This window comes from Crocodylus siamensis, chromosome 4 (genome assembly GCF_052110815.1).
Source record: "Crocodylus siamensis isolate JL-2025a chromosome 4, ASM5211081v1, whole genome shotgun sequence".
In the NCBI taxonomy this organism is placed as follows: Eukaryota; Metazoa; Chordata; order Crocodylia; family Crocodylidae; genus Crocodylus; species Crocodylus siamensis.
Genome location: NC_143398.1, coordinates 153,904,728 through 153,930,713, shown reverse-complemented (window position 1 = coordinate 153,930,713; position 25,986 = coordinate 153,904,728). Strand labels below are relative to the sequence as shown.

The following is a 25,986-nucleotide window of genomic DNA, read 5'->3' as shown; positions in this document are numbered from 1 at the left end:
TCTGCCAGCGGAGGTGGTTCAAGCACCTACATCGAACACCTTCAAGAATAAATTGGATGCTTATCTTGCTGGGATCCTATGACCCCAGCTGACTTCCTGCCCTTTGGGCAGGGGGCTGGACTCGAAGATCTCCCGAGGTCCCTTCCAACCCTAATGTCTATGAAATCTATGAAACTAGCACAGCTGGAGGGAAAAGGCATTATCTAGTAACTAGAATGTGCTGCCAGCCGTATCATCACCCAACCAGCAGAGGCACCACATAATCCCCAGGTGGGCAAAATGCGGCCTGCGGGCTGGATGTAGCCCACCAGGCCATTCTATCTGGCCTGCAGGGCCCCTAAAAAATTTAGAAAAGTATTATTTATCTGCCCCGGCTGCCTGTCATGTGGCCTTGAATGGCTTGCCAAAACTCAGCAAGTGGCCCTCCGCCCAAAATAATTGCCCAACCCTGATATAATCCCTGGATCAGGTAGAGAGGGACCTGGAGGCTATGTTGGGGCAGGAGCACCTGGCCAGAGGCAACAGCCTGAGAGCTGGGAGCAGGTGGCAGATAGAGGGGGCATAGTCTCCAGAATAAGAGCAAGAACAGTGCACCTGTTATGGAAGGACAGTGCAAACTGGTGCCAGTGAGATCACAGACTGGAAAATGGGCTGGGTGAGGGGGTCTACTGGCCAGGGATTCATTGCCTCTGTCAGGGATGGCTCTGCCCCGTACTCATGCAGTAGGCTGTAGCTCCTATAATCCTCATGCCTATGGCACACATGCTGCTTGGTTCCAACATACAGAACATGTGAAAGTTTCTAGGATCACCCCCCACTGCCTGGGGTGCCTCCAGTCCTCGCCTCTGATTGCATGGTGTGCCAGCCCCACATCAAGCCTCTCCAGTGTACTGGTATTCTGGATGCATGACGGCAGGACACTAAAGCACTCACTGGAAACTAGCTTGTACCTTGGACAGTGCATCTTTTTGGAGCATGCCAATACCAGTCGACCCTTATTTAAATTTGACTTTGTTAAGGGAGAAAAAAAAAAAAGGAAGAAAAAGAAGGGGTGTTAACATAGCAACTAGGTGTAAAAGGGCATGAGTTCACACCAGTGTCCTGAGGAGAGCAAACAGAACACTGCACAAATTAGCAAAAAAAAGAAGAGCAGCACAGAAATTATTCCCTGGGCTGCCCCCTAGTGTCCCAGATTAAAACAAGAACACAACGCAAAGTGGTTTTTGCCGGAGTCTGCAGACAGCCAGGTCTGGGAACATTAAGAGGCATGTTTGCCTCCATTCACCATGCAGCATTAACTTTTGACTGTGCCGGTCACAAGTTAGCAGTTACCAACACCGCTACTGGATAAAACAGCCCCCCCAAAAGAGGCAATTGTATTATGCAACTCTATTGCAAATCGAGCTCTTATTCTGTTATGAGTACTTGAAATAAGGGTGTCCACCCATACCCAACTCCTCTCTGAGCAGGGAAAGTTGCAGTATCAAGAGATACAACAGGAATAGGCAAAAGCAAAGTATGATTAAGCAAGTCCATGCATTTCTCTAACCCCCAGGAGCACGATCTTTTACAGGTGCTGTGTGCTAGCCCCAGGGAGTTCACCTACACTGAATTCCCAAACCTGTCATTGTGATCCCATCATACAGTTCACTTTGTACTTTTGTGCAAGTGGCACAGACTGATATTTGATGATATTTGAGAACAGAAAAGATTCTCCTGCCCCAGGTGTTAGCCCAGACTGTAAACCACAATAGCAGTTTTCATCTGCTTCCTTTTAAGTCGACATGGTAAGTCAGGGCAGAAGCTAGTCACAGATATTTGGAAAGGGAGCATGGTCAGGTCAGTTGGTGACAGGCATCTAGAGGGATTCTAAAAATGCTCTCTGATCCCCTGACTAACTTAAAAAAAGAAGTTATGCAACTGGAAAGGCCAGAAATAACACAGATTTTTACAGGGAACTGATTCACAATTGATATAAGCTACCAAGGAAAGTGGGCAATTCCCAATCTCCTGCTGTTTTCAGGTCAAGAGTGGATGCCGTTATGAAAGACACTGTAGCCAGATGCAAGTCACTGGGCTCAATGCAAAAGTAACTGGGTGAAGTTCAACGGAGATCAACCCAGATGCACAAGTCCCAAGCCTCAGGGGAAACCAATAGTATCTGGGGTTTGCCAAACAATCTTACAGGATTAGCAAGTGAAGGGGACCCCGTGACTGTGATAAATATGGGGTTTATTTTACCTGGCTCAGAATTAACCATTTGTACCAACTCCTTTATTTCAGATCCGAGAACTAGAGAGTCCACTCCAGAGTTGAGTCATGGAAGTGCAAAGGTACATTCTGTTAGCAAGCAAGAAGGGAGATTTCTTATCTTCCACATTGTACACAGCACTGAGCGAGACAAACAGTCAGCTCTAACTTAATTCAGCTTCATCTCAGCAGTAAATGTGAGGCATACAGATTTAATGTCTTCCAGATAAACAATGCCTCAGTATGGGGAAAAAATTGCACATGCACTCTCCAAAAAAGATTGTGGATGAAACTCTCAAGACCTGTATTTGCTAAATTTGACCTTGTGCTTTGCAGTCATGCAAAGCAAACCAACCCATTTCAAACTCGAAATTTCCTCCAGATCCTTAAGGAGAAAACTATATCAGCAAATAAATCTTCCATCCCCAGTTAAAACACTGTAGCAAAGTAGAGTGAATATAGAAGAAAAATCATGGCTGTATGCAGAACTCTAGAATAAAAGAATTTATGCAAATTGCTGACTCAGTTGCTTGAAAGTTAGGAAATGCCAATGTTAAAATTGTCCATGTAACTTTAAGTCTTATGGGTATGCATTATGATACAGTTTTTCAATACATGATTGTAGGCTGGGTTTTTTTTCCCCCCAGGGGTCCTCTGCCATATTCAATGCACAGGAGGTTACACAGCTGTTCACCATTTCTTTTTCATTCAACACATAGCTCTCACCAGCCAAACACCCCACTAAAAAGAAAAAAAATTCAGGGCCCTTTCTTTAGTGTTCATCACAGCAGTAATCAAGTGCTGCATAAGTATTATGGAATTTACCTTTGTGGCATATGTATCATCACCCAGAAGGAAAAAGGCAATTAAGGACAGAGTCCATGCAAGTATCAATGAGTTTTAGGCATCTTAGTTTCCAGTGCTTGAAGAGGGGTACTGATACTTCAAATGCAAGTAAATACTCAGGGTTTTTGCTAGTCCTGCTTCAAGTTTGGTAGACAGCAAACGGTGCACAGAATTAGGCCTTAAGTCTTAGCTCTTGGGAAAATCTTACCATACCTGCATAAATGAGATAAGATTGAAGGAAGGAAGTAAAGGCAACATGGGGGTAACAGCTGTTCTCCCTAACTACCCTTCACTAGAATAGGCCCTACTCCCATTGCCTAACCAACACTCCCTTCCTCAGCCCCATCCAGTTTCCTATCTAAATTTTCCCTTACCCCAGACATGCACTTATAAAATCTAGTCTCTAAAAAAAGAAAGGGAAGAAGTAAAGCATGCCAGAGGCCCTTACCTGAGGGAGAGCAGTTCCCAGCTACAGGCAGGCACTAGCCGTTGAGGAGGTCCTTGTTCCCAATTAGCTTCTACTTTATCTATAGCCCTTGCAAGATAGGCTAGAAAAAGCATGCTCTGCACTAGAAACCATTTAGAAAGCCAATCATTCTAGCACTGACTGCAGGTGGTGTATCCTATGACTCTGTATAAACAGGGCTTGCCACCTACTTCCTTCCTCCAAAGCAGAGCAGTGAGAGGGAGTGGTACAAGCTGGTCCCTGCACATCACAGGAGCTGTTGGGATGAGCTAGTTGGGTGCAGGAAGAGTATTCATTTGAACCTGTTATAATTTCAAACTGCATGTCTGTGCCTGGGGCATCATGAGCCCCCCCTCCCCCCTAGCTCAATGCTGTGTACTCCAAGAGAAGTTATGCTGTTTCCCTGAAGACTGCCAAGGTACAGTGCACAACAGGGAGCTCCTGTTTTAACCCGCAGGCCCTGGCAGGCTGGTCTGGTCCTGTAGTTTTCCATAACCATGACCTTATAGAGCTGAGAGTGCTAAGTAGCCTGCAGCAAACATGTTTTGCTGGATGAGCTACCCGCCTGTCCCTGTCCCCTTAGATAAGGGGTGGGCAATTATTTTGGGCAGAGGGCCACTTACTGAGTTTTGGAAAGCCATTGAGGACTGCATGACAGGCAGCCCAGGGCAGATTAATATTCATTTTCTAAATTTTTTAGGGGCCCCGTGGGCCGGATAGAATGGCCTGGCGGGCCGCATTTTGCCCACCCCTGTCTTAGATGAGTGCTGAGGCTTTGATGATAGCTCCTGTGAACCCCATGGGGAGGCACAGGGGTGCTGGGGTACATGAGAGTCTACCTGGGATAAGAGTGCCGGATAGGAGCAGGTAGGGAGGTGCCAAGAGGGTCTTGGGCAGTATTGTTGATGGGAGGAAGAGATGAGATGGGGAAGGTTAGGCCAGGGACCAGCAGGCAAGTACACAAGGGCTGGGCCTAAAGTGAAGGCACTTGCTGCCCTAGAGTGGGAGGTCTTGGGTAGCAGCAATGAACCAGGTCTAACCTGGGTGGAAGGACCATGCTTGGCTAGCGCACTGCAGTGCAAAGCCACTAGTCTGAGGCTTGATGGTAGAGCTCTGAATAATTTTATCAGGCAGCAGGTTTAAAACAAACAGAAGATGTTCCTTTTTGAATGAAGTGTTAACTTAAAAAAGTGTATTCTGCTGTTGGACAAAGCTGCAAAACACCCAGCTACCAATAAGCACCTTGCATCCTTTTCAGAATCGAAGTGTAATCAGCCTCGGCCTTGTAATGACTCCACTGGCCCTGTGTTAGCAACCATGTGCTGAGAGGTGGTATGGGCCCCAGCTGGTCCTTGTCTTCTAACTTCCACAGCTCTGACAGCTGGTGGTGAAGCTGAGAGGCTAGCTAAGTAGTATGAAGCCATTTTAGGAAATGGATCTAACATTGGCCTGAAAATCCCACGCTCATTCCCGCCTCCCTAGCCTGCCTGCAGGATCCAAATGTTGGGTAAGTGCCTCTGCAAAACCCTTCACTGCTCGTGGCATCACCCCCGGCCCCATCAGGAATGCCAAGAGAAGAACCTTCTCCAGCCATCACATGGGATTAGCTCTTTAGTAATCACAAATGCATGAAGGATCTTTGTTAATTCAAATCAACCTGTTCACCAGCTAGAAAAGGTTACTCAGTGTGGTGCTTCCAGGAGACAATTAAATGTTAACTGGAGTGCTCCCAAATGCCAGTGCACAACATCTAATACCTCTATAAATTAAATTTAACTTTGTATTTCTAACACTTTGAGGTTTGTCTTGAAAGAAAACTATGATCACCCAACATTTTATTTCCTGAGACTGCATACATGCAGAGTGCCCATGCAGGCATGCAGAAACTGCACCAAGTATATGGCTGTATTTGTTGAAAAGACACATGTGGTATGGAGGTATATGTACATAATTCTATATGTGTTACAAAACACAGGTATATACAGTGTCTGCTAGTCATGGGAATGCACTGGACTAACAGGACACTTTGAGAGACAACCCTACACCTAAAACAATATGCCAGCATGCTGAAGTAACTAGATTTCTGTGAAGTGGCTAAATTCTGTGTGCTTTTCAGGAGGATAACACTGAACATTGCCTGATTACTTATACATGCTCTATGACGGGTGCTGCTCCTTGTTAGGGTCTCTTCTGGAAGTGGCACTTAAACCTGGTAGCAGTTTCACCAGCAGGCTACTATTTGGTTAAAAAATGAAGTCAATCCTTGCTAGGTAAATGACAGGCTACTTCAATCTCTGCCGCTTTGAAATGGCCCAAGATTCCTGGAAAAATTCTAGTATGGGAAGAGACCTGACTGTACCAACCAACTGGCTTGATTTTGGTGAAGTCATAAAGCATGAGATTAGAAAATCAGTTTACCTGGGAAATGTAGTCACAAGACAGCACACGTGGATTGAAGGCACCTTTGGATGGACGTGTTCTTATGCGCAAAGCACTGTGCCCGCTCGGGTCACTTCACTCCCTGTGTGTGCGCAGGGCTCCCCAGCACTGCCAGTGAGGCAGGGAGAAAGGGGACGGTCCCACAGAGGAAACTTTAGTCAGGGCGGGTGTTTGGAAATAGCCTTTCCCATTATCTTGCCAGCTAATTCCCTGTGAAGCAAACAGGCTGACCTGTACTCTGGCAGACAAAGATCCTGTTCCCTGCAGAAGCTCTGTATCAGGACGTGTATATAATAGGAGTGAGCACGTGGGGGATACCAGGCACAAGCCCTGTCCTCCACTAGGGCAGAGTGCACTATCCTTCATGTTACTGCCTTGTGAAAAGAAAGCAAAGGGGATGAAGGAGTTTATGTCCACCTACCTGACCAATAAAGGGGCAAGCCCCAACTTTTTTTTTTTTTAATTTTCTGTACTCCAGGCCAAATCAGTCAACTCAATTCCAAATCTGTGAGTCAGTCCAGAACCATAAGTGGCCCTACTACCAGTAAACATCCTCCACCCACACCAGAGGCTTCAGATGTTACCAAATCCTTTGGCAGGCATCCTACTTGCAGGCCCAAGCCCGGAGGCTTGGGGTGTGAATGCCCCTGAGTTTTGCTTGCCCTCAGCCCTATTTTTTTAAAGATTGTTTTTGTATTCCAAGCCAAATCAGTCAAATCAAATCCAAATTTGTGAATCAGTCCAGAACCTTAAGCGGCCCTACAACCAGCTAGCATCCTCCACCCCCACCAGGGGCTTCAGATGTTTCCAAAGTCTTTGGGGCAGGCATCCTGTGTGCAAGCCCAAGTCCAGAAGCTTGGGGTTCAGATGCCCCCAAGTTTTGCCTGCCCTCAGCCATATGACCACAGGAGCAAGCTAGGGAGGAGCCTCTCATTTCCACAAAGTGGGCATTAAGCCCCAACACCTTGGGGGTACTAAACCACAGCAGAAGAACAGTTATCCCTGGGAGTGCTTAAGGAAAACGACCTTCATGGACCCAGATAAATGTTTCCCCTGCCAGGCCACAGGAGCAAGCTAGGGAGGAGTCTCCCCTTTCCATATAGTGGGTATAAAGCCAAGCAAACCCCAACACTTTAACTCCTAGGAGGCCCCGGCTAGTCTCTTGCTTAGAGCTTAATCCTGCACCACTTCACCTATAGACACCTGCCCACCAGTGTCCAGCAGCAGTAAGAAAAAGCTACTTGCTACTTACTTGTAGTGAGGTGCCTAGGGGCTGCCTGAGACGTCTGGATGTCCAGGGTCCCCACCTGTCTGCCACTAGGTTGGATTCCTTCCACAAACACCTGTCCCTCCTGCTTGCAGTGCTTTCCTTTCACTTGCACATCCTGGGTCAGGTAAGACAAACACCCTCATTTGCATTGGGCAGGGCTAGTCCTCCTTGGACTTAACCCTTTTCTGGCTTCACACTTGGCACTCTCTGAAAACCAGGTTCTATTAAGGCATTTCAAATTGAACCCCTGGATACTGCAGCCCTGAAAAGTTTGGCTCTCTGATTTCAAATCCTGTTTTAATACATTTCCAAACATGGCCCTGATCAGATGAGTGAACACTGCATAGAAGGGCATGCTTTTACAGCTAATAAGATTGGGTTTTGGCCACTCGAGGAAGGCTCCTTGACCTGGAGCACAATGGAAACAAGAAGAGGTAGGAATGGGCTTGTTGACATTGTGATTTGTTAAATGTGATGTCTTTTAAGGACCAAGAACACATCAGTACATTGGGACCAAGCTAAAATTTGGCAGGAAGATGGTTCTTATATCATGGATGTCCTATGGAGTGGGCATCCGTTTGGATTTGTCATTTAAAGCCCTGTAATGCAGACAGACTTTGTATGCGGCATCTGTTTTGTGGCTAATGCAGGGGCAGGCAATTATTTTGGGCAGAGGGCTGCTTACTGAGTTTTGGAAAGCCATCGAGGGCTGCATGTCAGGCAGCCAGGGACAGATAAATATTAATTTTCTAAAATTGTTAGGGGCCCTGCAGGCTGGATAGAATAGCCTGGCGGGCCACATCCAACCCATGGGCCGCATTTTACCCACCCCTGGACTAATGTGACAAGGTCACTGACTGGGCAGTGTCCAGGGGCTGAACCTGTCACCTTGTTTTAAAAGTGTGATATGATGCTGCTTGAGGTATATCATATGAAAGAGCTGATATTCAGCCCATCAGAGATGATGATAAAACATGGTGGGACATTTCTTTAAAGCTGGTACAAATTTTTCATTTTTAGCAACTATATTTTCTCACATACCTACCCACTTTCCCCTCAAAAATCAGCCCCCCAAAACAGAGGTGTCTTATGTAGGGAACCTGATTTTCTGACTGGGATAAAGCACCCCACTTTGATTCCTGCTCCATACTGCAGCAATTGTGACATCATTTTTCAAGCAACAGAGGGAGTCTCAATTGATATAGTGCCTCCTTTTTTTTTTTACCCCAAAGGTGTTAGCAGTCCTCTTTGCTTTGTAATGGTCTTGGTGTTCCTTTAATCCAGCTAAAGCTTTTCAGGGCATTTTTGTTGTTTGCTAGCTGTTTCTAGGCTCTCTTGTCCTATTTCACAGCCTTGAAGACTGTTTACTTCTTTTCAAAAGCATGGAGACAGATCAGACTTCAGCAACAGCTAGGGTTTCAGCTTTAGTTAAGCAGCACAGGGAAGGTGAATCATCTGAAGATTCAGCTCTGTCCCTGCTCTATGCAGCCATAGCTATGGAAAAATCTTTTCCCCTTCATTCTGCCTTTCAAAAATAAGGTGTGCATTATATCCTGGGATGCATTCTATGCAAGCAAATACAATATTCTGAATGAACAATATCTAATGAAAATAGAGATATTATAGAAAAAAAAGAACACATAACCCAGGTAAGCTTAGGGCTGGGATCTCCACTTCTGGTTCCTAATTGCCCTGATGTTTTACAGTCATCTTGTGGGAAAACCTAGCTTCTGAAACTTGAATTCCTGAACTCCAAAGTTGCAACTCGTCCCTGCAGGGGATGAAGGAGAGTGCTCTGAAGAAGTGTTTGCTCTCCCTGCCCCACAGGGTGCTCTGAAGTAGCTACATCTCATTCACGATCGCACTGTTTATATTAGACCTGCAAGCAGTGTGAGAGGAAAGCAGCAGCTCTTAGCAGCTTTGCCATCATACTCCTGTAAGGTTGGGCTGCATTCTTACCTCATTTGCACAACTGGGTACAGTGTGCAGAGAAGGAAGTGAAGCCAGGTCCCCAGAGTCTTAAGCTAATGCCCTAACCACTCACTAATCCAGCCTTCCTAAGGGTGGTTTTGTTTTTCTATTTAAATAAACAAAAGTAGGAAATTCATATTAAAGTCACAGAACCACAGGGCTGCAGGTGACTAGAAGGTCACTTAGTCCACACCTGCCTTCCCCAGCCCTGAAAGGAGGATGACTTTATAGCAGGGGCGGGCAATTATTTTGGACAGAGGGCCACTTACTGAGTTTTGGCAAGCCATCGAGAGCCATGTGACAGGCAGCCAGGGGCAGATAACTATTCATTTTCTAAATGTTTTAGGGGCCCTGCGGGCTGGATAGACTGGCCTGGTGGGCCACATCTGGCCCATGGGCCACGTTTTGCCCACCCCTGCTTTATAGTAACCAAGCCATGCCTGACAGATGTGTCCATGCCTCTTACAAACCTCCAACAAAGGAGACTGCACAGCTTCCCCGGGCATTGCAGGACTAGGAAGACTGGACAGTGAAACCCACAGGAATCAGGGTGGGGCAGTGTAAGCTGCCTTTAGCTGAACTTTGCCCTCGGGCACGGGTGATTTTAATGACTCACTTGTATGCTGGGTCCTTTATTGCACTTGGAACATGGCATGGAGGGAATGAGGCACGGCTACGCAGCAACTGTGCAGCACTGTCCCTGTTCCCAAGCGGAGACTTCCCTTGCTGGAAGTAGAGTGGCCATCATAGAGGACATTCCAGTTTTCTGCTACTCTGTCCTCTATTGATATGAAACCAGATGCCTTTATGACCTCTATTTTTCTCTTCAAGAGAAAAAAGTCAACAGCAAAACAGAGGACATAAAGGGGTCCAATTTTGTATCAACAGAGGACAACAGGACTGTCCTCTATAATGGTGACCCTAACTGGAACCAAGGAGCCAGAAATAGAGAAGACAGGGATCTCTTTTGTTTTTTGATTTTTTTGTGGTGTTTCTCTGGGGCTGCTAATATTGAAAGGACCTGTTTGGATTCTACTTCTGCTTTACTTATTTTGAGAGAGTTTCCTTAAATTAAAAATAGTGGCGAGGGTTTTTTTAAGGGATCTCATCACAGCGATTCCCACAGAGAAGAAACACCCAGACGAAGGCCATTCAGCCACTGCTGAGAAGGAACAGCAGCGCTGGGGACTTCCCATTACTGGTAGAAAAAATATCCATGCAGAAGGGGAACTGAACAACTTGTCCACAACTGTATTTTTAGGGAGGGTACGAGCTGAGGAATGCAAGTCATGCAGATAAAGCCTAAGTCCACCTGGCCCAAGTGAGCTGAAAATAGTAGTCTTGTGGCAGTGTGGTATGTGGCTTCTTCTTTACTGGGAAGGGCGTTGTGCAGCTACCTGATGTGTGAAGCAGACCAGCTCCTAAACAGGAGCTACTTGTGACTGTGCAAGTTGCATGCCTGACCAATTGGATTAGTAGTGAAGGCTTTGCACTAGGGAGCAGCAAGTTTGGTGATTTACTGGCATGTCATGCGTGTTCCTGTGGGCAGGCCACGTGCTTGGGAGTAGAGACCTGGGTGCTCTTCCTGCTTTGCCACAGACCTGTTAGGTGGCCTTGGGCAAGCCGCTTCCTCTTTCTGCATGTCTCTGTCAACGCCTGTTCTTTGTCTGCAAGGCTGCATGCTCTGCCCTGTAGAGTCTGTCTGCCTAGGTGCATGTGCACAACACCCGGGAGCACTGGAATTCCCCTGCTAAATCAGACCCAAGGTCCATCTAGCCCAGTGCCCTGTCCTGAGAGTGACCAGAAGGAAGTGGAACTGGCATGTAACCCATCCTACATCCCCCCTCCCTTGCATACATCCGCGTTAGGTCTCCTCCTTATCTCCAGTACGTATGGCCTTTGGGCTGGAGCATGAGGTTTGTGATCCATTCCATAGGGTCCTCCATTGCAGGTTACTGCAGCTCCTGTTAGCTGTATAAACATCCCATCCCATTTTCCAGTTGTGGCTTCAACTGCTGTCAGTACTAGGGAGTCCTGAGGTCTAATTGCATGGGGTCGTGCAACAGGACTGGCTTTGCTGGTGTTGAATTTCCTGCCTTCCACTTGATTCAGCCTCCTCTGTCTCTTGCCCTGCAAATGGGAAGCATCATCCACTCACACAGGCTATTACTCATCCTTTTACATCCTCTACTTAGTCACTGGCTGTGACCAGAGGTGCTTTTGACTGAAGTGTGGCAGGGAGCGGTGTGCGCTGGGGAGCATGCATCATGGGAGTGTTGTCAACACAGTGAATTTAGATCTTGGCCTGGGCTAGTGGATCCACAGGCACAAGTTTAAGTGAGCCTATGGGGCCTGAATCGTTGTGTTGCCCCCAAGTCTGCCTTACCCATAGACTTTCCCACTTTACCAGTTTCTTCCCACCTTCTCAGGAATTGCCATCAGTTGGGCCCCCGGAGGTCCTTCCCTTCAGTTGACACAAGGACTCATCCATCCAGCACACCTGGGGGACTACTCACTTTCTCTCACCTGGAGGCACCTCTCACATCTTCCTTTCTCACTCACTACCTTGTCTTTTCCCTATGCTACAACAGCTCTCAGCCAGGCAACTCCATACAAGTATGACTGTCCAGCCCCCAGGCCCCACCAGTAATATTTCCTTTCACACACATACCCGCCAAGCTAGTGTTTCATATGGAATCAAGCTGTGCTGAGTTTTGAGACTGACGTTAGGGGCAAAACTGCCAGAATGTCCTTGTTCAAGGGGATAAAGGTGCAACGGATGGAAAAACCAGACACGTATCCTCACATCAAATTCTGACATGCCCACAACTGGTTTTATCCTGAACATGGGTGGAAGAAATAAAATACAGAAACTTTTAAAGAAACAAACAAAGTTCTGAACAATTCCAATTGGGAAGCACTGCAAGGAAACTTCTATTGACAACTTGGTGCCTTGCTGGGTTTTGGAAACATCAATGATGCAATTTTCCAGGTGCAGATAGGGGATTTTTAAGGCTCTTTTCCCATCGTTCATGTTCCAGGTGGGAAAAAGTCAAAGTAGGATTTTTCATACCACTTTTCTCTCTCTCTCTCTCTCTCTCTCTCTCTATATATATATATACACACACACACACACACATAATCTCACCCACCCGCCATTCTCTTTAAGAATCTTGAATTGAATTAGAAAACTGAATGTTCCGTTTCTAAACAGTAAAATATTTTAGCAGTAATGACCTTTTCCTTTTCGGAAAACTGTCAACCAAGCTGAGGCGTTCCCTCCAAAAATTTCAGTTATGATGCAACCTCATTTTCCAGGAAACTTTTTAATTAAAAAATGGTGAGCAGCTCTATCTAGCTAACACCTTTTCACCTTTATATGGAAACAACAAGTTTGGCAGGAAGAATTCTTCCTAAAGCTAATACAGTACAAGGCACAGGCAGTGGGCATGAAGGCTTAGCATGGCAAGACACTCCCAGCTCTCAGCTCAAGTAGACACCAACCAGCAAACTTGTTCAGACTGTGAAATGATATAACTAGATAGTGTTGAAGGGCTGACATTTCACCAATGGTGTTATACCACTACAAGCTCTATTGTGGGTGTAGTTATATCAAGATAAAAATATAGCTTATTTCCTCTTCCATACCAAAACAGAGGCAGAATCAATAACAGAGCAAGTCAACAGAAATTAAGGCCGCCCCAGCTCAGAGCCAAGGTATGGGCATCTATCAGGGCTTTGCAAGTGTCCTTTATAAGATGACTGTAGCTCAAATAATGGAACTGAACGGTAACAAAGGTGCAGGCGGCACAGAGAGAAAAGCTGAAACAAGTTTAACAATAGTAAAGAATTTTTATGGCATTGTGACTCTGAACTTTAGCACTGCTGACATCTAATGGTTAAAGCTGAGAAGTGCACAGGGGGGAAATGTTTACCACATCATTTGTTAATTTATTGCACGGGTTTGATTACTCCTCAGCATGTTGATTTCCACAAAGTTTCAGCGCTAGAATAATTTGTTGAATGCCTTGCTCAAATCAATTCCCGGTTTGAAATGGCACAACTAAACAAGGCGGAAGGCAGAATAGCTTTGTACCCTATAGACTAACTAAATTAGAGATGTCTAGAATTAGCTTTGGAAATCAGAGAGGCCTTACTTCATTAGATGCTGTGGAAGGACTGCAGGAAACAGAGCTTTTAAGAACATGCTCTGTCTCTAGGGCTAAGTACAGATGGTCAAAAAGCCCAAGGCTGAATCGAATCAATCTTTGCAGGTTAGTCTAAGACGCGTAGATTGAACCAATAAGCAACTGAACAAACATTCGCTTTTGATTCTGGAAATGCTACCACATGCCTATAGTTGCTCAGGCCCGAAGCCAGGGGACACTGGAGCAGCCAGCTTAGGCCAAGGTTAGCCCACCCACCCTACGAGGTGGGTTTTGCAGGGGAGGTGCAAACATCCTGGCGTATTGGGGGACTGTAAGTTCACTTGATCTGGAGGGGATCTGGGACAGAAGTTCAATAAACTGATTTAACCTAAATCAGTTCAGTCTGATACTACAGCCAACCAGGTTTATCTTAAACTGGTTTCAGCCATTTTGAAAGCAGTTTATGTGCACTGAACTTCTATTGTGTTACAGATCTAAACTGGTTTCCAATCATTTATACCAGTTTGTGTGTAATTTCTGTCCTTAGCAGTTTTGGCTTGAGAAGTGTGATAATTGCATGTTCTTCTAGTAAAAGCCTACTAAAACTGCCCCTAGGTTCAGGCTACATTAAAAAATAAGGCAAAGAGATAAGCTATACCACCACTGTATGTCTAGAGACATGATCACAGTGTTTCCCAGTGTAATACAACACGTGCTAGTGCAATTCATGTATGAAGCCTTTAAGGTGGAAGTTGAGTCCCTTCCCCATGATGGGACCCCCTAATCTCCAGGCCCTTAGGCAATCCCAGGTTCCCAAAGAAAAAAATTTGGGAACCTGGGAACATTCCATGAAGCTGCAGCTTCACTCCAGGTACCATCTTACATCTGCCTCGCATGGGGTATCTTACAGGAGGGGAATGCTTTTACTGGCACTGCAGGAAACTGGCTGCTGGAAACCACCCTGTGCATGGTTGGCCTCTTTGATTGTAACTGTGCATCTGTAAGTGGAGAGGAGTGGCAGCTCAAGGTCGTCTCTGTCAGCCGGAGGCAATTACATGCCACGTCAGTGCTGCTTCACAGAGAGGGTGTAGCTGGGGTGTAAACATATAGGAGACTAGATTTGGAGTTGCGGCATGTGCAATGCAGGTGGTGGCTCTAGGAAGGGTAATGCAACCTGACGTGCACAGTGGTTGCAGCAAACAAGCCTCAATGTTGGGCTTTCACTGTAGGCAGGCTTTAATTTAGCTCCCACCTCCGATTGCTTGCATGACTTTGAGCAAATCACTTCACCTTTCTGTACTTCAGTTCCTCCATCTGTAGAATGGGGTAAGATATGAGCACAACTGGCCTCGCTGGGAGGGTAACTATTAGAAGTGTTTGGAGGATGATGTTCACCTCCCAGCCACTCTTAAGACTCTGACATTTTGTTTTTTGTTCCTCATTGGAACAGAACCAAAACAACTTCCCTGCATTTTTGGGAACTGGAACTGTGGTCCAAAAGCCAGTTTTTAGAGCGAAAGGTGCCCCTCCCTGTGACCGGAGAAGTCTCCCCACCAAAAGCTTCAACACGACTAAGTTTCACAAAGCAACATTTTTGTTTAACAAAAGAGCACTTTTTTTTCCGATGGAAACACTGAGTGGCTTTAATAACTACATGAATGATTGCAAGGAGCTCCCACACACTAATGGCAGATTTGTGTTTTATTACTTATTAAATTTAAGTGTGTACTTAGCAACACCATTGTTTTCTCCTGAATTTTCAAGATTTTTTGGGCTTGGTTTTATTGTCCCCCCACTCCTCCCCAAGTTAGGGTTTTTTTTAGAAGGAGGGAATTGGGGCTGGGAAATCCAAACACTGCCTTATTCAGAAATACTCTTTCAACACTCTTTTGAGTTCCTTTCCAACTGAATGGCCATGGGTGGTACCAAAAAAGACAGATAAATATTTCCTTTAAGGAGCAGACAATCATTCAGTCTGAGCAATGAAACGTTGGGCAAGTTCCAAGGGGCTGAAATCTGGGTTTGGAGGGGAGCACTCAGGCCGCGGGGGAGGGTTTATTGCACAGCTGGATACAACAGAGCACGCCCATGCCCACTGCCATAGATCAGAGTTTCAGCTGAGCTACTTAATGACGCAGGTGTTCCCAAGCTTTGTCTGCACTGACACAAGCACACAAGCTACACAACCAGTTTTAAGCCTTTGTTCAGAGGATGCAAAATACTTAACCGGGTGACAAGCAAAATCACAGGCTGACTCACCAGCTTGCCATTTTGTTCAGCTGAATGCACCCCAAAGAGAAGGAGAAAACAGAGACTCTTCTTAGGACTCAGAGAGTTTTTAAGTTAAGAAAGACCAGTTAGTGTGACAGCAGGGTGGTGTTGGCAGGGTGGCTCTGAGCCAGGCAGACTATTACGTGGCTCTGTGGGGTAAGCTCATCAGCTGGATCAAAGGACTAGCCGCTGGACAGTCTCTTTGTACATCCCCATATGCCAATGCTGCTAGCAGCATGGGAGCAGTCAGAGATTAATGGGCAGATTCGTCAAGGCGCCTTGAATCCCACTGATGTCAAGAGAAAGAGGGTCATGTTCTTAATGGTGTTCAAGCACCTCGGCACCCAGAGCTCTCAGGAGATGGCAGCCACCCAGCCATAAACTCAAACCCAGAGCCACAAACACTGGGCAAAGGGGAGAAGTGACACCCTGCGCGTGGATGACTCAACACAAACAGCCTCTGCTGCAGCCTTCCCGACCTTTCCTTCTCTGGAGAGCTCCAGAGTCCTTTCCCAGCAGGTTTCGCTGACCTGACCACTCTTTGTGTGTAAACACGGCAGCCTCAAGAGTTTCAGTCAACAGAGCCTAGTTCTCAAAGGCAAAGTTCCCAACTTGTACCACCTCCATGAGCTGGACTAAGCAGTGCTAGCTCTCAGCCAGGGCTGTAGCTCAGCAGCCCACAGATCATCTTCACCTTCCAGTCTCTGGCTAGGGTCTCTGATCCCTTTGTCACAATTAAGTTTAATCAAACTGTCACTCTATGTCCCCTGCACAATGCCCATGCCCCAGCTCCAACAGGGAAGCCAGCAGCCAACATCCTTTTTAACTCTACCTGCCACAGTGACAGTGATATGGGCATCAAAGCCCTTGGGACATACACAAAGAACTGGTCCATGGCCTCTCTCTGCCATCTGGAAAGTGCTGGAGAGGGGTCAGCTCCCTCCAGAGCAGGGGCAGACAATTATTTTTGCCCATGGGCCATATAGGGAGTTCTGAGGAGCTGCCACCACCTGCCATGCAACAGCCCGGGGCCCATGCACCACTGCCAACAGTGCACAGCCCCAGCCCAACCCGCCTTTCTAGGCAGCCCAGATGCTGGCAGTAGTTCCTTCCGGCTGCTGGCTTCAGCCCTGGCAGGAACTGGCGCACACAACCCTGACCCCAACCCACTCCACGCCTGCTTTGGACTGGGCCTGGCGGAGCAGATCAGCTCTGGACCAGCCTGAACCTGCTCACACAGCCCTACTCACCCTGCGCCTGCTCCGAACTCGCCCACCCATGCTGAGCAGCAGCAGCCAGGCAGTACCTGCTGCTCAGCGCAGGGGAAAAATGGCCTCTCCCTTTTGTTGCTGCCTGGTTCTTGCTGCAGCCACCTGTGCCCGGGCTGTCCTGCCACAGCTAGGGGGAGAAGCCAGTTTTCCCTTGCACTGAGCAGCAGCTTTTGCCTGGCCACCACCACTGCTACTCAGCATAGGTGAAAGGTCCGGAGCAGGCAGGGGGCAGACCAGGGTTGGGGCTGCATGTGCGGGTTCTGGCTGGTCCAGAGCTGGTCTGATGTACCAGGCTGAGTCTGGAGCGGGTGTGGGATGGGCCAGGCTCAGGGCTGTGTGCACCGGTCCCTGCCAGGGCTGGGGCCAGCAGTGGCAGTAGCTGGAAAGCACTGCCACTGCTTGGGCTGCCTAGAAAGGCAGTCTAACTGTGAAGTTGCCTCAGCCTCAGCCTCAGCCTCAGCGTGTGCCTGGGGGATGGATGGCACCTGGGCCAGGTGGGACCGAGGGGCCCTCTGTGGGTGGGATCTGGCCTGTCGGCCATATTTTGCCAACCCTGCTCCAGAGGTTGCTGCTGATGGGCAGGAGTTCTGGGTCAGCTGTGACATCCGCACGTTTCAAAGGGAATTTTAACCAAGCGAGTGTGAGACTTAGCACTCAGCCTGTGCGATTAGAAGAGCAAGAAGTTATGTAATGACAGCACACCTAGGAACAGGGAAGGCTGAGAGACCTCTGTTCTAGCAGAGAAAGGCAGAGCAAGACCCCATGGCTAGCAGATGAAGGAAATTAGGCAACATTTTTACAGTGAGGGCAAGTAACCACTGGGCCAAACAGCTAAAGGAAATGGGGGATTCTCCATCCCCTGGTACCTCCCAATCTAGACCGGAGACCTTTTTGAAAGATGTAGTACCAGTGCTGGCAGCTAACACTGCACCTTTATCACAGCTAGGAAGACCTTCCCCCCACCACTCAAAGGGATGGGAGAGCTACAGAGAGCAAAAGCTGCAGCCCTTTCTCACACACGAGTCACAGCACCTCATAGATACCAGACCCCTTTTAGCAGATGCCAGTGTAAGAGCGGGGATCTCATATAATGGAGCTCTTCCACCTTCCTGGTGGTTGATGGGCCACGAGAGCTAAGCCTTGATCCTGGATTGTGTTGTACCCCCTGCCTTGCATGGCTCATAGTTGCCAATAGTGAGTTCCAAATAGCTCTTGCAAAAGCCTCTTAAAGGTGCAATTCATCACATCTGGCACCCGCTTCATGCACCAACTGAAGAGGGCATTGCCCCCTTCAAACTTTGGGTAGGGGCCTTTCTTTGCAGAGCAGCAGTCCCTGGGGGCTGGGGGGAGGATTTTATGTGCCCTTTCAGGTTCCATCATCTCAGCTCCATGTCCAGCTCAGACAACCTAGGAGAAAGGCAGGGAACAGAGCAAAGCAGGGGCTTGCAGCAGTTCTAACCTGAAACCCATCGCTTTGTTTCCAGGAGAGGGAGACAAGGGAGCACAGCAGCTTGGGGGCTGGGGAGGAGAGCCGTGTTTCTGAAGGATGGTGTGTGGGAAGAGGAATTAATCACATGACTGTGAAAAGGAAGCTGCTGCTTCCCTCTCTGGGCCTGGCTAGACTACTGGGAAACCAGCTTCACCATCATGGTGGTGATGCTGTCTGCTTCACAATGAGAAAAGGATTGTAAAAATGAGATTGATCCAATCCCCAGCTCTTGGAGTCATGCGAGCCTACAGGATCTCAGCTGCCATTTCAAAAAAAAGAAGGAAAAAAAAAGGAGCTTCTACCACTAAAGCCTAATGAGAAGTGGGATGTATGAGCATCACCAGGAAAGCTCAGAGACAGCAGGTGCAGCAAAGTCATATTTGTTCCACCCTGGCTCTTGCTCTCCCCAGGGTACATGTGAGCTGCAGGCCACAAAGCAGTGCAGACACCTAAGCCAGCTTTAACAAAACTTGGGTCCCGGAAATTGTCTAGCCACAGTAGCATGGAGCCATATAGCTGCTTATGTATCCTGCCTCGGCTGACTACAGTAGTGAGCAGAGCCCTGTGCTGCTGTGGTTATGCTGCTTCCGGCACTTGGGTTGGCTCATTTACAGCTAAGTCAGACGTCTCTGCACTCCTCTGCATTCAGCAATGTAGAGGGGCCCTGAATGCCTGGCACTGACGTTACTGTAGCTACAATAAGTCGACCTGGAGGATGCAGGCAGGCTTTTAAATTTGCCCCAGGCCAAAGGATCTCCCTGTTTGCAGGAAACAGGCATCAAAGAGGAATGGTCTGGAGGAGACATGACAGGTATGAAGTGCTCCTCCTGTCACTCCAGCCATTTCTAGCTCCATTTTCACCTTGAAAAAATTCTGAAGAAGAGTTGTTCCTTAGGGGTTTATTTTTAATAAATACATTGAGAATGTAAAGTGTTTGCTGAGCTACTAACAGCAGCTGACAAAGCTAGAACAACGGTGACAGCCTGTGTTTATGTGGCCCACCCTCAGGCTTCCTGGAGTCCCCATGGATAAAAAGAAAATTAGGTGCACTAAAAAAGGTGGCAGGAGGGTTCTCAGGTACTCGGAATAAAACAGCTTAGCTGTTGCATGGCTTTCACCCCTGCATCTTAACACAACCGCCATTACATTTCCTTGGCAGGTGAGAAAACTGAAGAACACAGCAGTGTAGGTCCAGGCCTCCAAGGTATTTAGGCACATAGGGTATCTTTACACATGCTCCAGGTGAGGAGGTGGCCGGGGTGAGGGGAGGGAAGAATGCATTTTAATTAGACCAGCTCTTGGGATTAAAACACCTGCAGGGTCTCATGTATTCAGCATCCCATGCTTCAAAATAGTGGTGGGGGTGCTTTAACTAAAGCTCATTCAATAAGCTTTAGTTAAAGTGCCACCGCTGCCATTTTGAATTGCGGGGACACTGAATACACGTGATGCCGAGGCTGCTGGAGTGTTTTAAGTAGGACGCTCCAGCAGACTCCGATGGAGCAGGCATTGGACATGTGTATTAACTCCCATTTTTGAAATCAGTAGGATTTGGGCACCTACATTGCTTTGAAGAGCTGGGCTGTGGTGACATATCCAAGGTCACATGCAGGCAAAAGAACCTCTAAGTTTCTCAAGAACCACAATTAAAGAAGTAGGATCCATGTTAAAGCAAGGCTGTGAGTTCAAGCACTGGAAAGTCAGGCATTTCCTGATATTCGTATTTCTGCATTCCCAAGTCTTGCACAGCATTAAGAGATACCAAATGCTGACAACAGCAATGGCACCATGAAGGTGCTGGGAAGACTCTAGACTTTCGTAGTAAAAAGGGCTTTGTGTTTGGGGACCATGAGGCTGGCGTGCCCTTTGGCAATGCCCAGTACTGCAAGGCAAGGCTGGCCCTGCTCTTTTAGGCCTCTGGGTGTGACACTTAAATGCTTTGCTTGTACATGCTGCTTTTCTTGGGGACATAACAGGGTCAACCCATAGCTCATCTGCCTCCCCAGCTGCAAATTCTGCAGACTGCACTAGGGGCAGCATGCGTGTTTCCCAGCTCTCCCTACTCAGCCAGGCATCACTTGAGAGCAGGTTTCCACTTGCAGGTTCGGGGCTCAGACAGAGCAGGCTCAGATAACAAGGTCAAGAAAACCCCCCTAAAAGCAAACAGACCATCCCCGTGTGCATTTCCACACCTGCCCCAAAGATGTGGAGATGCAGGAGCACACTGCCCTGAGAAGAGACACAGCCAGTCCAGTGCTCTTTTCTCACCCAGTGCCTTTCTGTTGAGATTCTCAAAGCCATACGAAGTGCCACAACGCTCTTCTGACTGTGAGCTAGGGAACAGTGGGGACAGGGAGCAACCTGCCCGCAACAGCGGTCAGCCTAAGAACCGAGGAGTTCCTCCTCCCAGTCTGCTCATCTAAGCAGTCAACTGCACTCCCTTCCCAGCCAACCACATTTCCTTCCATGCAGAACATGGAAGCCATGTTACCATACCTGGGCTGGCTGGTGAGCCTCCGGCCGTGGCTCTTTTTTCTTCTGTCTTTCTGTGTCCTTGATTGATTCATATAGGTTTTCTGAATGACTTTTGATGAGGGCATGTGGGTGACCCAAGAAGCCAGCTGTTGTCCCATCTTTGTATGATCCCACGTGACTGATGCTATATCGGGCCTGAGGCCGGACCCTTGCCAGGTCATCCAGGGACTGTGCCGATCGGATGTATTCCACAGGGCGGACATTTGTTGCTGGAGAGCAGCTGGTCCTCTTTGTGCTGTGGGCGCTTTGAAATGAACTCAGCACAGGGGGGGAAACTTTTGTCTCTTCAGCAACTTGAGGCAGAGTCTTCCCTAACAAGGAGGTATTTTTTCCAGCTGGCATCACAGACCCCAAAAATACAGAGCCAGAGAGACCACTGGGTTCATTTATATTCGTGGTTTGCTGAGCAGTGCCCACAAATTTGTATTTATATTGCAAAGGCTGCTCTGGACTGGCCCTGGTGGGCTCCAGGACAGCACTCTCCTCCGTGTGCCCAGAGCTGGGCTTTCCAGACTCCTCAGCAGGATGGTCATAGAGGTTTTTGGGTTGGGTGATTGGAGGCAGCTCCTTCACGTACTGTGCCGGGATGTAGAATGGCTTGCTGTCCTTATTTTTTTTAACATGCCACCAGTGGTCAGTGGTTCTCTTCAGCAGGATGTACCTCTCATTGGGCTTTATGGAAATGAAGCAGCCACACTTATCCACGTACTGAAACCCGTGTTCCACCAGGACATGCACATCCTCGGGGGTGCCAGCGGGCTCCATGCTGGGCAAAGGAATCCCTTTTCTGGGCAGCGGCTTCCTGTGATCGGTTCCTGTTTCCTTCTGACTGCAAGACATGGAACAAGGAAATAAATTTACAACAACCCCATTGCCACTGCCGGATCCTCCTTCCTCCCTCTGCTAAATAATGCAGCAGTCTCCTTCCCATGCTGCAGCTTTACTCCAAAAGCCCTGATGTCAGCTGAATCCACCCACCTCTGTCTTGCAACCTTTTAAAAATCCTCGTGTTAACTCAGTAATTAAACTTCCAGAGAACCACTCAGATGGGAGCATGGATGAGCAGCAGGGCTCCTCTACCGCCCAACTCCTCCCGCCAGCCTTGAACAGACAGGAGATGCAGCTGCTGGTTGCGCACATCAGAAATGGGGAAGGAAGATGCAGAGAGGCAAAGGCTGTATGTGGAGTGGGCCTTCAGCCCATGTGGACACACCCACAGCTGGGGGGCTCCAGCTAGCTTGGGTATGAAGAGCAGTGAATGCGTAGGGTAGGGACTCTGGCACAGTCCTGTGTACCCAGTGTCCTGGTTGGGTTTGAACAGTCAGTGCAGAAGTCCACGTCAATGTGACGTTGGGGGTCTGAGTATACATTTGTTAGTGTGAGGGTAGCCCAGGTATTCCTGCCTGTGTTATAATCCTATCTCCAGCTGCAGTAGAAATGAAGCCTAAGTGTCTTGCCAAAGGTCTCACACTAAATCTGTGGCAGAGCAAGGAAGAGACCAGGTCTCGTAAGTCTGACGCTGGTGCCCTATCCCCTAGGCCAGACTTCACATTGTTAAACTTTAGGACTCATCCAGCAATGGGACAATGGGAGATTTCCCCTGGACTCCAGTGGGGGATGGCCAAGCCCCATGGTCTGGGCTGGAACTGCTTTGCTACATTTCCATGCTCCATCTCACCTTGACGGATCATGACACATGCCTCTTCAGCTTGCAGCCCAGGTGGTGCACACAGCAATGCATGCGTGTCTTGCAGCATGCTTTGCCATCTCTATAGTAGAATCTGATACTCACCGGGGGGTGTTGTGACATTTTCAAGGAGTTGCCTGAAAACTGGGACCTCAAAGCACCTTGAAATTTCTGGAGAGGGGCTGGGAGCAGTGAGGAGCCCCTCACCTAACCGCACCATGATGAGTCAGATCCCAAGGGGGCAGGGACCTATTTCCTGGTGCCCTTACAGAGATGGTCAAGGCATCATAAGGACAGCATCTCCAGGCATGAACCGTAAGGTCTAGTTTGGCCTCTCAGCTGTGTTTCAGCCTCTCACAAACATCTCCTCTAAATCTGAATGAGCTGCTGTATATGACAATCAGCCAGCCGTTCAGGCCCCCTCATTTTTTTGCATGAGCTTTATTGCTGAAATGCCCCTGGCTACATTTCCAAACTTGTCCCATCTGAACCAGCCCAAGAGTTCATGTGATCAGCATCCGATGTTACATCCAGCCTCCCTGTGAGATTTTGCAAGTGCTCAGCTGATCAAAGCTTGCCTTAGCACAGCTGCTGCAGCTGTGCAGTGTACTGCACTGCCTGTCCCACAGTTCATAGCGCAGTTCCTGCCGGAAGTGGTATACAGCCCGTAACGTGTTATGTCTGCATAACCCATCTCCCAGGTACACACTGCTTCTCTGCAGCCTGGAGGCACAGCAGCTTCTAAGCAAACACAAGAATAATTCTTCACTCAGACAAAACAGCAAACATTTCCTTAACAAAGTAACAAGGGACATGTCAGAAGTCATAACAAATGGTCTGTAGAAGGGAGATTGGGGGTGTCTGTTTTCCAGATCTCAGAACACAAGCAGGTCAAAAAACCAAAACCACCAAAATCAAACACTTTTCCAGATAGAGAGACCTGGGGAATTCCCTGCCCCAGTGAGTCCTGGAGGACAAGGCCTCACTACAAGTCAAAACGGGGCTGGATATTTCCACAAACAGGACTAGCCAGTGCTCTAACAGCCAATGGTCAAGCATGTCTTGGAAGGGACATTACACCACGTCCTTCAGACCTTGTGCTGACTGCTAATTTCTTAAGAGATAATGGGGAAAACTAATGCACAGGCAATCATCCTATTATTGTAATTGCAGGTTTCCAGGTTTCCCTCTGAAGCAAGTGGTACTAGCAACAATGCTCTGATACTGGTTCTGGACTAGGCAGAGCTTGGCTCTCCCCTGTTAGCACTAGATCCATGTGAGCTCAGAGGAATGTGTAGGAGATTGTTTTTAAGGAGCTCCATTGCCTTTGAATAGCATGGTAATGCTGGACAGGCAAGAGGACACCACAAGGGCTCCTTACAGCAAGGAAAACCTCTGATTACACATGAACAGGACTGACATTATTCCTCAAGATACGTTGCCTGTCTCTCTGCTCCCCTGCCCTCCCATTTGCTATATATTGCGAGACACAGCAGCACAAAGCACTGTAGGAACATGCAATGTTCAGTCAAATGGAAATGAATCAGCCACAGTCAGAGGTTTTCAAGGCAGCACATGTTACTATAGGAGTGTAGTCTGAGCTCCCCCACACACCTTAAGAAGACCCCCAGCTTCCTCCTGTATGAGCCCCATTAACTTCTGCTTGCACACAGAATCTCACTGTCTGGTAGATTAGAAAGCTACCACTGAAATCAACAGGAGCTTTGCCGTGACCTCCAGGGAAGCTGGATCAGGCCCCAAACCTATATCCTGGGCTTTTGGGCTGCCCAGCACTCTACAGACACTTCTACTGTAAGGCCAGAGCTTGCACTGCGGTGCTGTGAGCCCAGCTGTGCGCTAGGGCGAGAAGAGCCTTTCAAAAACCATTCCCTAAGCTGGGCTCAACATTATCTGACATGGGCATGGCCAAGAGCAGTCAGCATAGCACAGAGTGCTTTAGGGAACTCCATATGACACTTAAAGTGAGGCTCTGACTAAACATTTAGAGGTCCAAAGAACTGGCCTGATTTTCTCAGGAGCTGAGTGCAAGCAATTGCTCTGTAAGATCACCCAGTCAAATCTAGAGGTCCCTACTAGCACCCCGCCTGAACCAGCTCATGCCAGCACTCTCTGGGGCAGAGGCCAGGACTGTGTCTACTCCCAGATCTAGACTCCAGGTAAAGAACAGTATTAGTTGGGTTCCTCACTGGTGTCTCTGAATGACAGATGCAAGCATGCCTATTATAGAGTCAGAAATGATCAGCTCTAAACCCGCTGTACTGTTAACTCTTTCCAATAAATTCTAAACCCTCCTTTGCACCAGTCTCTAGATCTGTACAGCTGTACAATAAAGAAAAGGTGTATGATCACTGACCTCAATCAGATGGTATTGGTCTCCTGTATGTCAAACTTTCATGGAGCTGAAGGGCAGCAGAGAAAACTGTTCTTGGGGTCCAAGAGTAATTCCAGAGGGAAAAAGTACATGTCCAGATGGTATGAACTTCCAACTGCTAATGATACCTCCAAGATGCTTTGTCGTACAGAGATTAGAGCTCCTTCCTTAACTTCTGATCCACTTTAAATATCCTTTGGAAAATCACAGATCTTGCAAAAAACTTGGCCCTGCTCCCCCAACTCAAGAGCTTTGCAATAACAGTCCCAGCAGTCAGCTCTGTATGACCCTGTGAGTTTACCTGCAAGCTTACGTCTCGCTGTCTTCTCTCCAGTCTGGTCATTAAGGGGGAGATTCTGTAGTTTCTATTTTCTGCATTTCAGAGAGGCGCAAGTGCCAGCTCTGTTGATCACTGAAAGCAGCTCCCGGCCGCCCTGTGGTTTGCAGCGTCAGGAACTGGGCTGGGAACCTGTCTGTGCCTGTGTGTTTTGATGACGGGAGCTCGTTTCAACTTGCCTTCTGATCTCTCCCTCGTTTCCTCCTTGAACAATATAGAAAAGCAATTCACAGACCCGAGATTCTTGCCAACTTTCTCGCGTCAAGAGGATCTTCAGGCTAGAGTGGAGGAGAAAGCCACGGTGCAGAAACACTGCAGCAGAAAAACCCTTCCTGTAAACACATTGCAAGAGGGCTTGCTGCCACTGTCTTTGTCTTCCATCCAACGGGTCCCATACGTCAGTCATGCAGCCCAAAGCCAGCACCACCAGATCTTGAGAAGGGAACTAACTCTTCACAGAAAAGATCTTCTTTCCTCAGCAGGACCCTGCCCACTCAAGAGCTTCAGCTCCAAGCACAACCATATGCAACGTCTTTATGAAGGAGGTCGGAGGAATGTAGCACTAAGAGGACTGAAAGAATGGCTCTGGATTGCAAATTTCCACTTCCCTCCAA

At 47.9% G+C, this 25,986-nt stretch overlaps 1 protein-coding gene across 1 annotated transcript in view; it reads right to left on the bottom strand.

The window, feature by feature from the left end:
* The window catches only part of ARHGAP27 (Rho GTPase activating protein 27), a 74,102-nt gene extending 48,116 nt beyond the window's left edge, over positions 1–25,986 (bottom strand). The window contains exons 1-2 of the mRNA XM_090044279.1: positions 25,018–25,986; positions 20,918–21,785 (exon numbers count right to left, since the gene is read on the bottom strand). Of these exons, the coding sequence (XP_089900405.1) occupies positions 20,918–21,721 (804 nt within the window). The 5' untranslated portion in view covers positions 21,722–21,785; positions 25,018–25,986. The remainder of the gene's footprint in view (positions 1–20,917; positions 21,786–25,017) is intronic.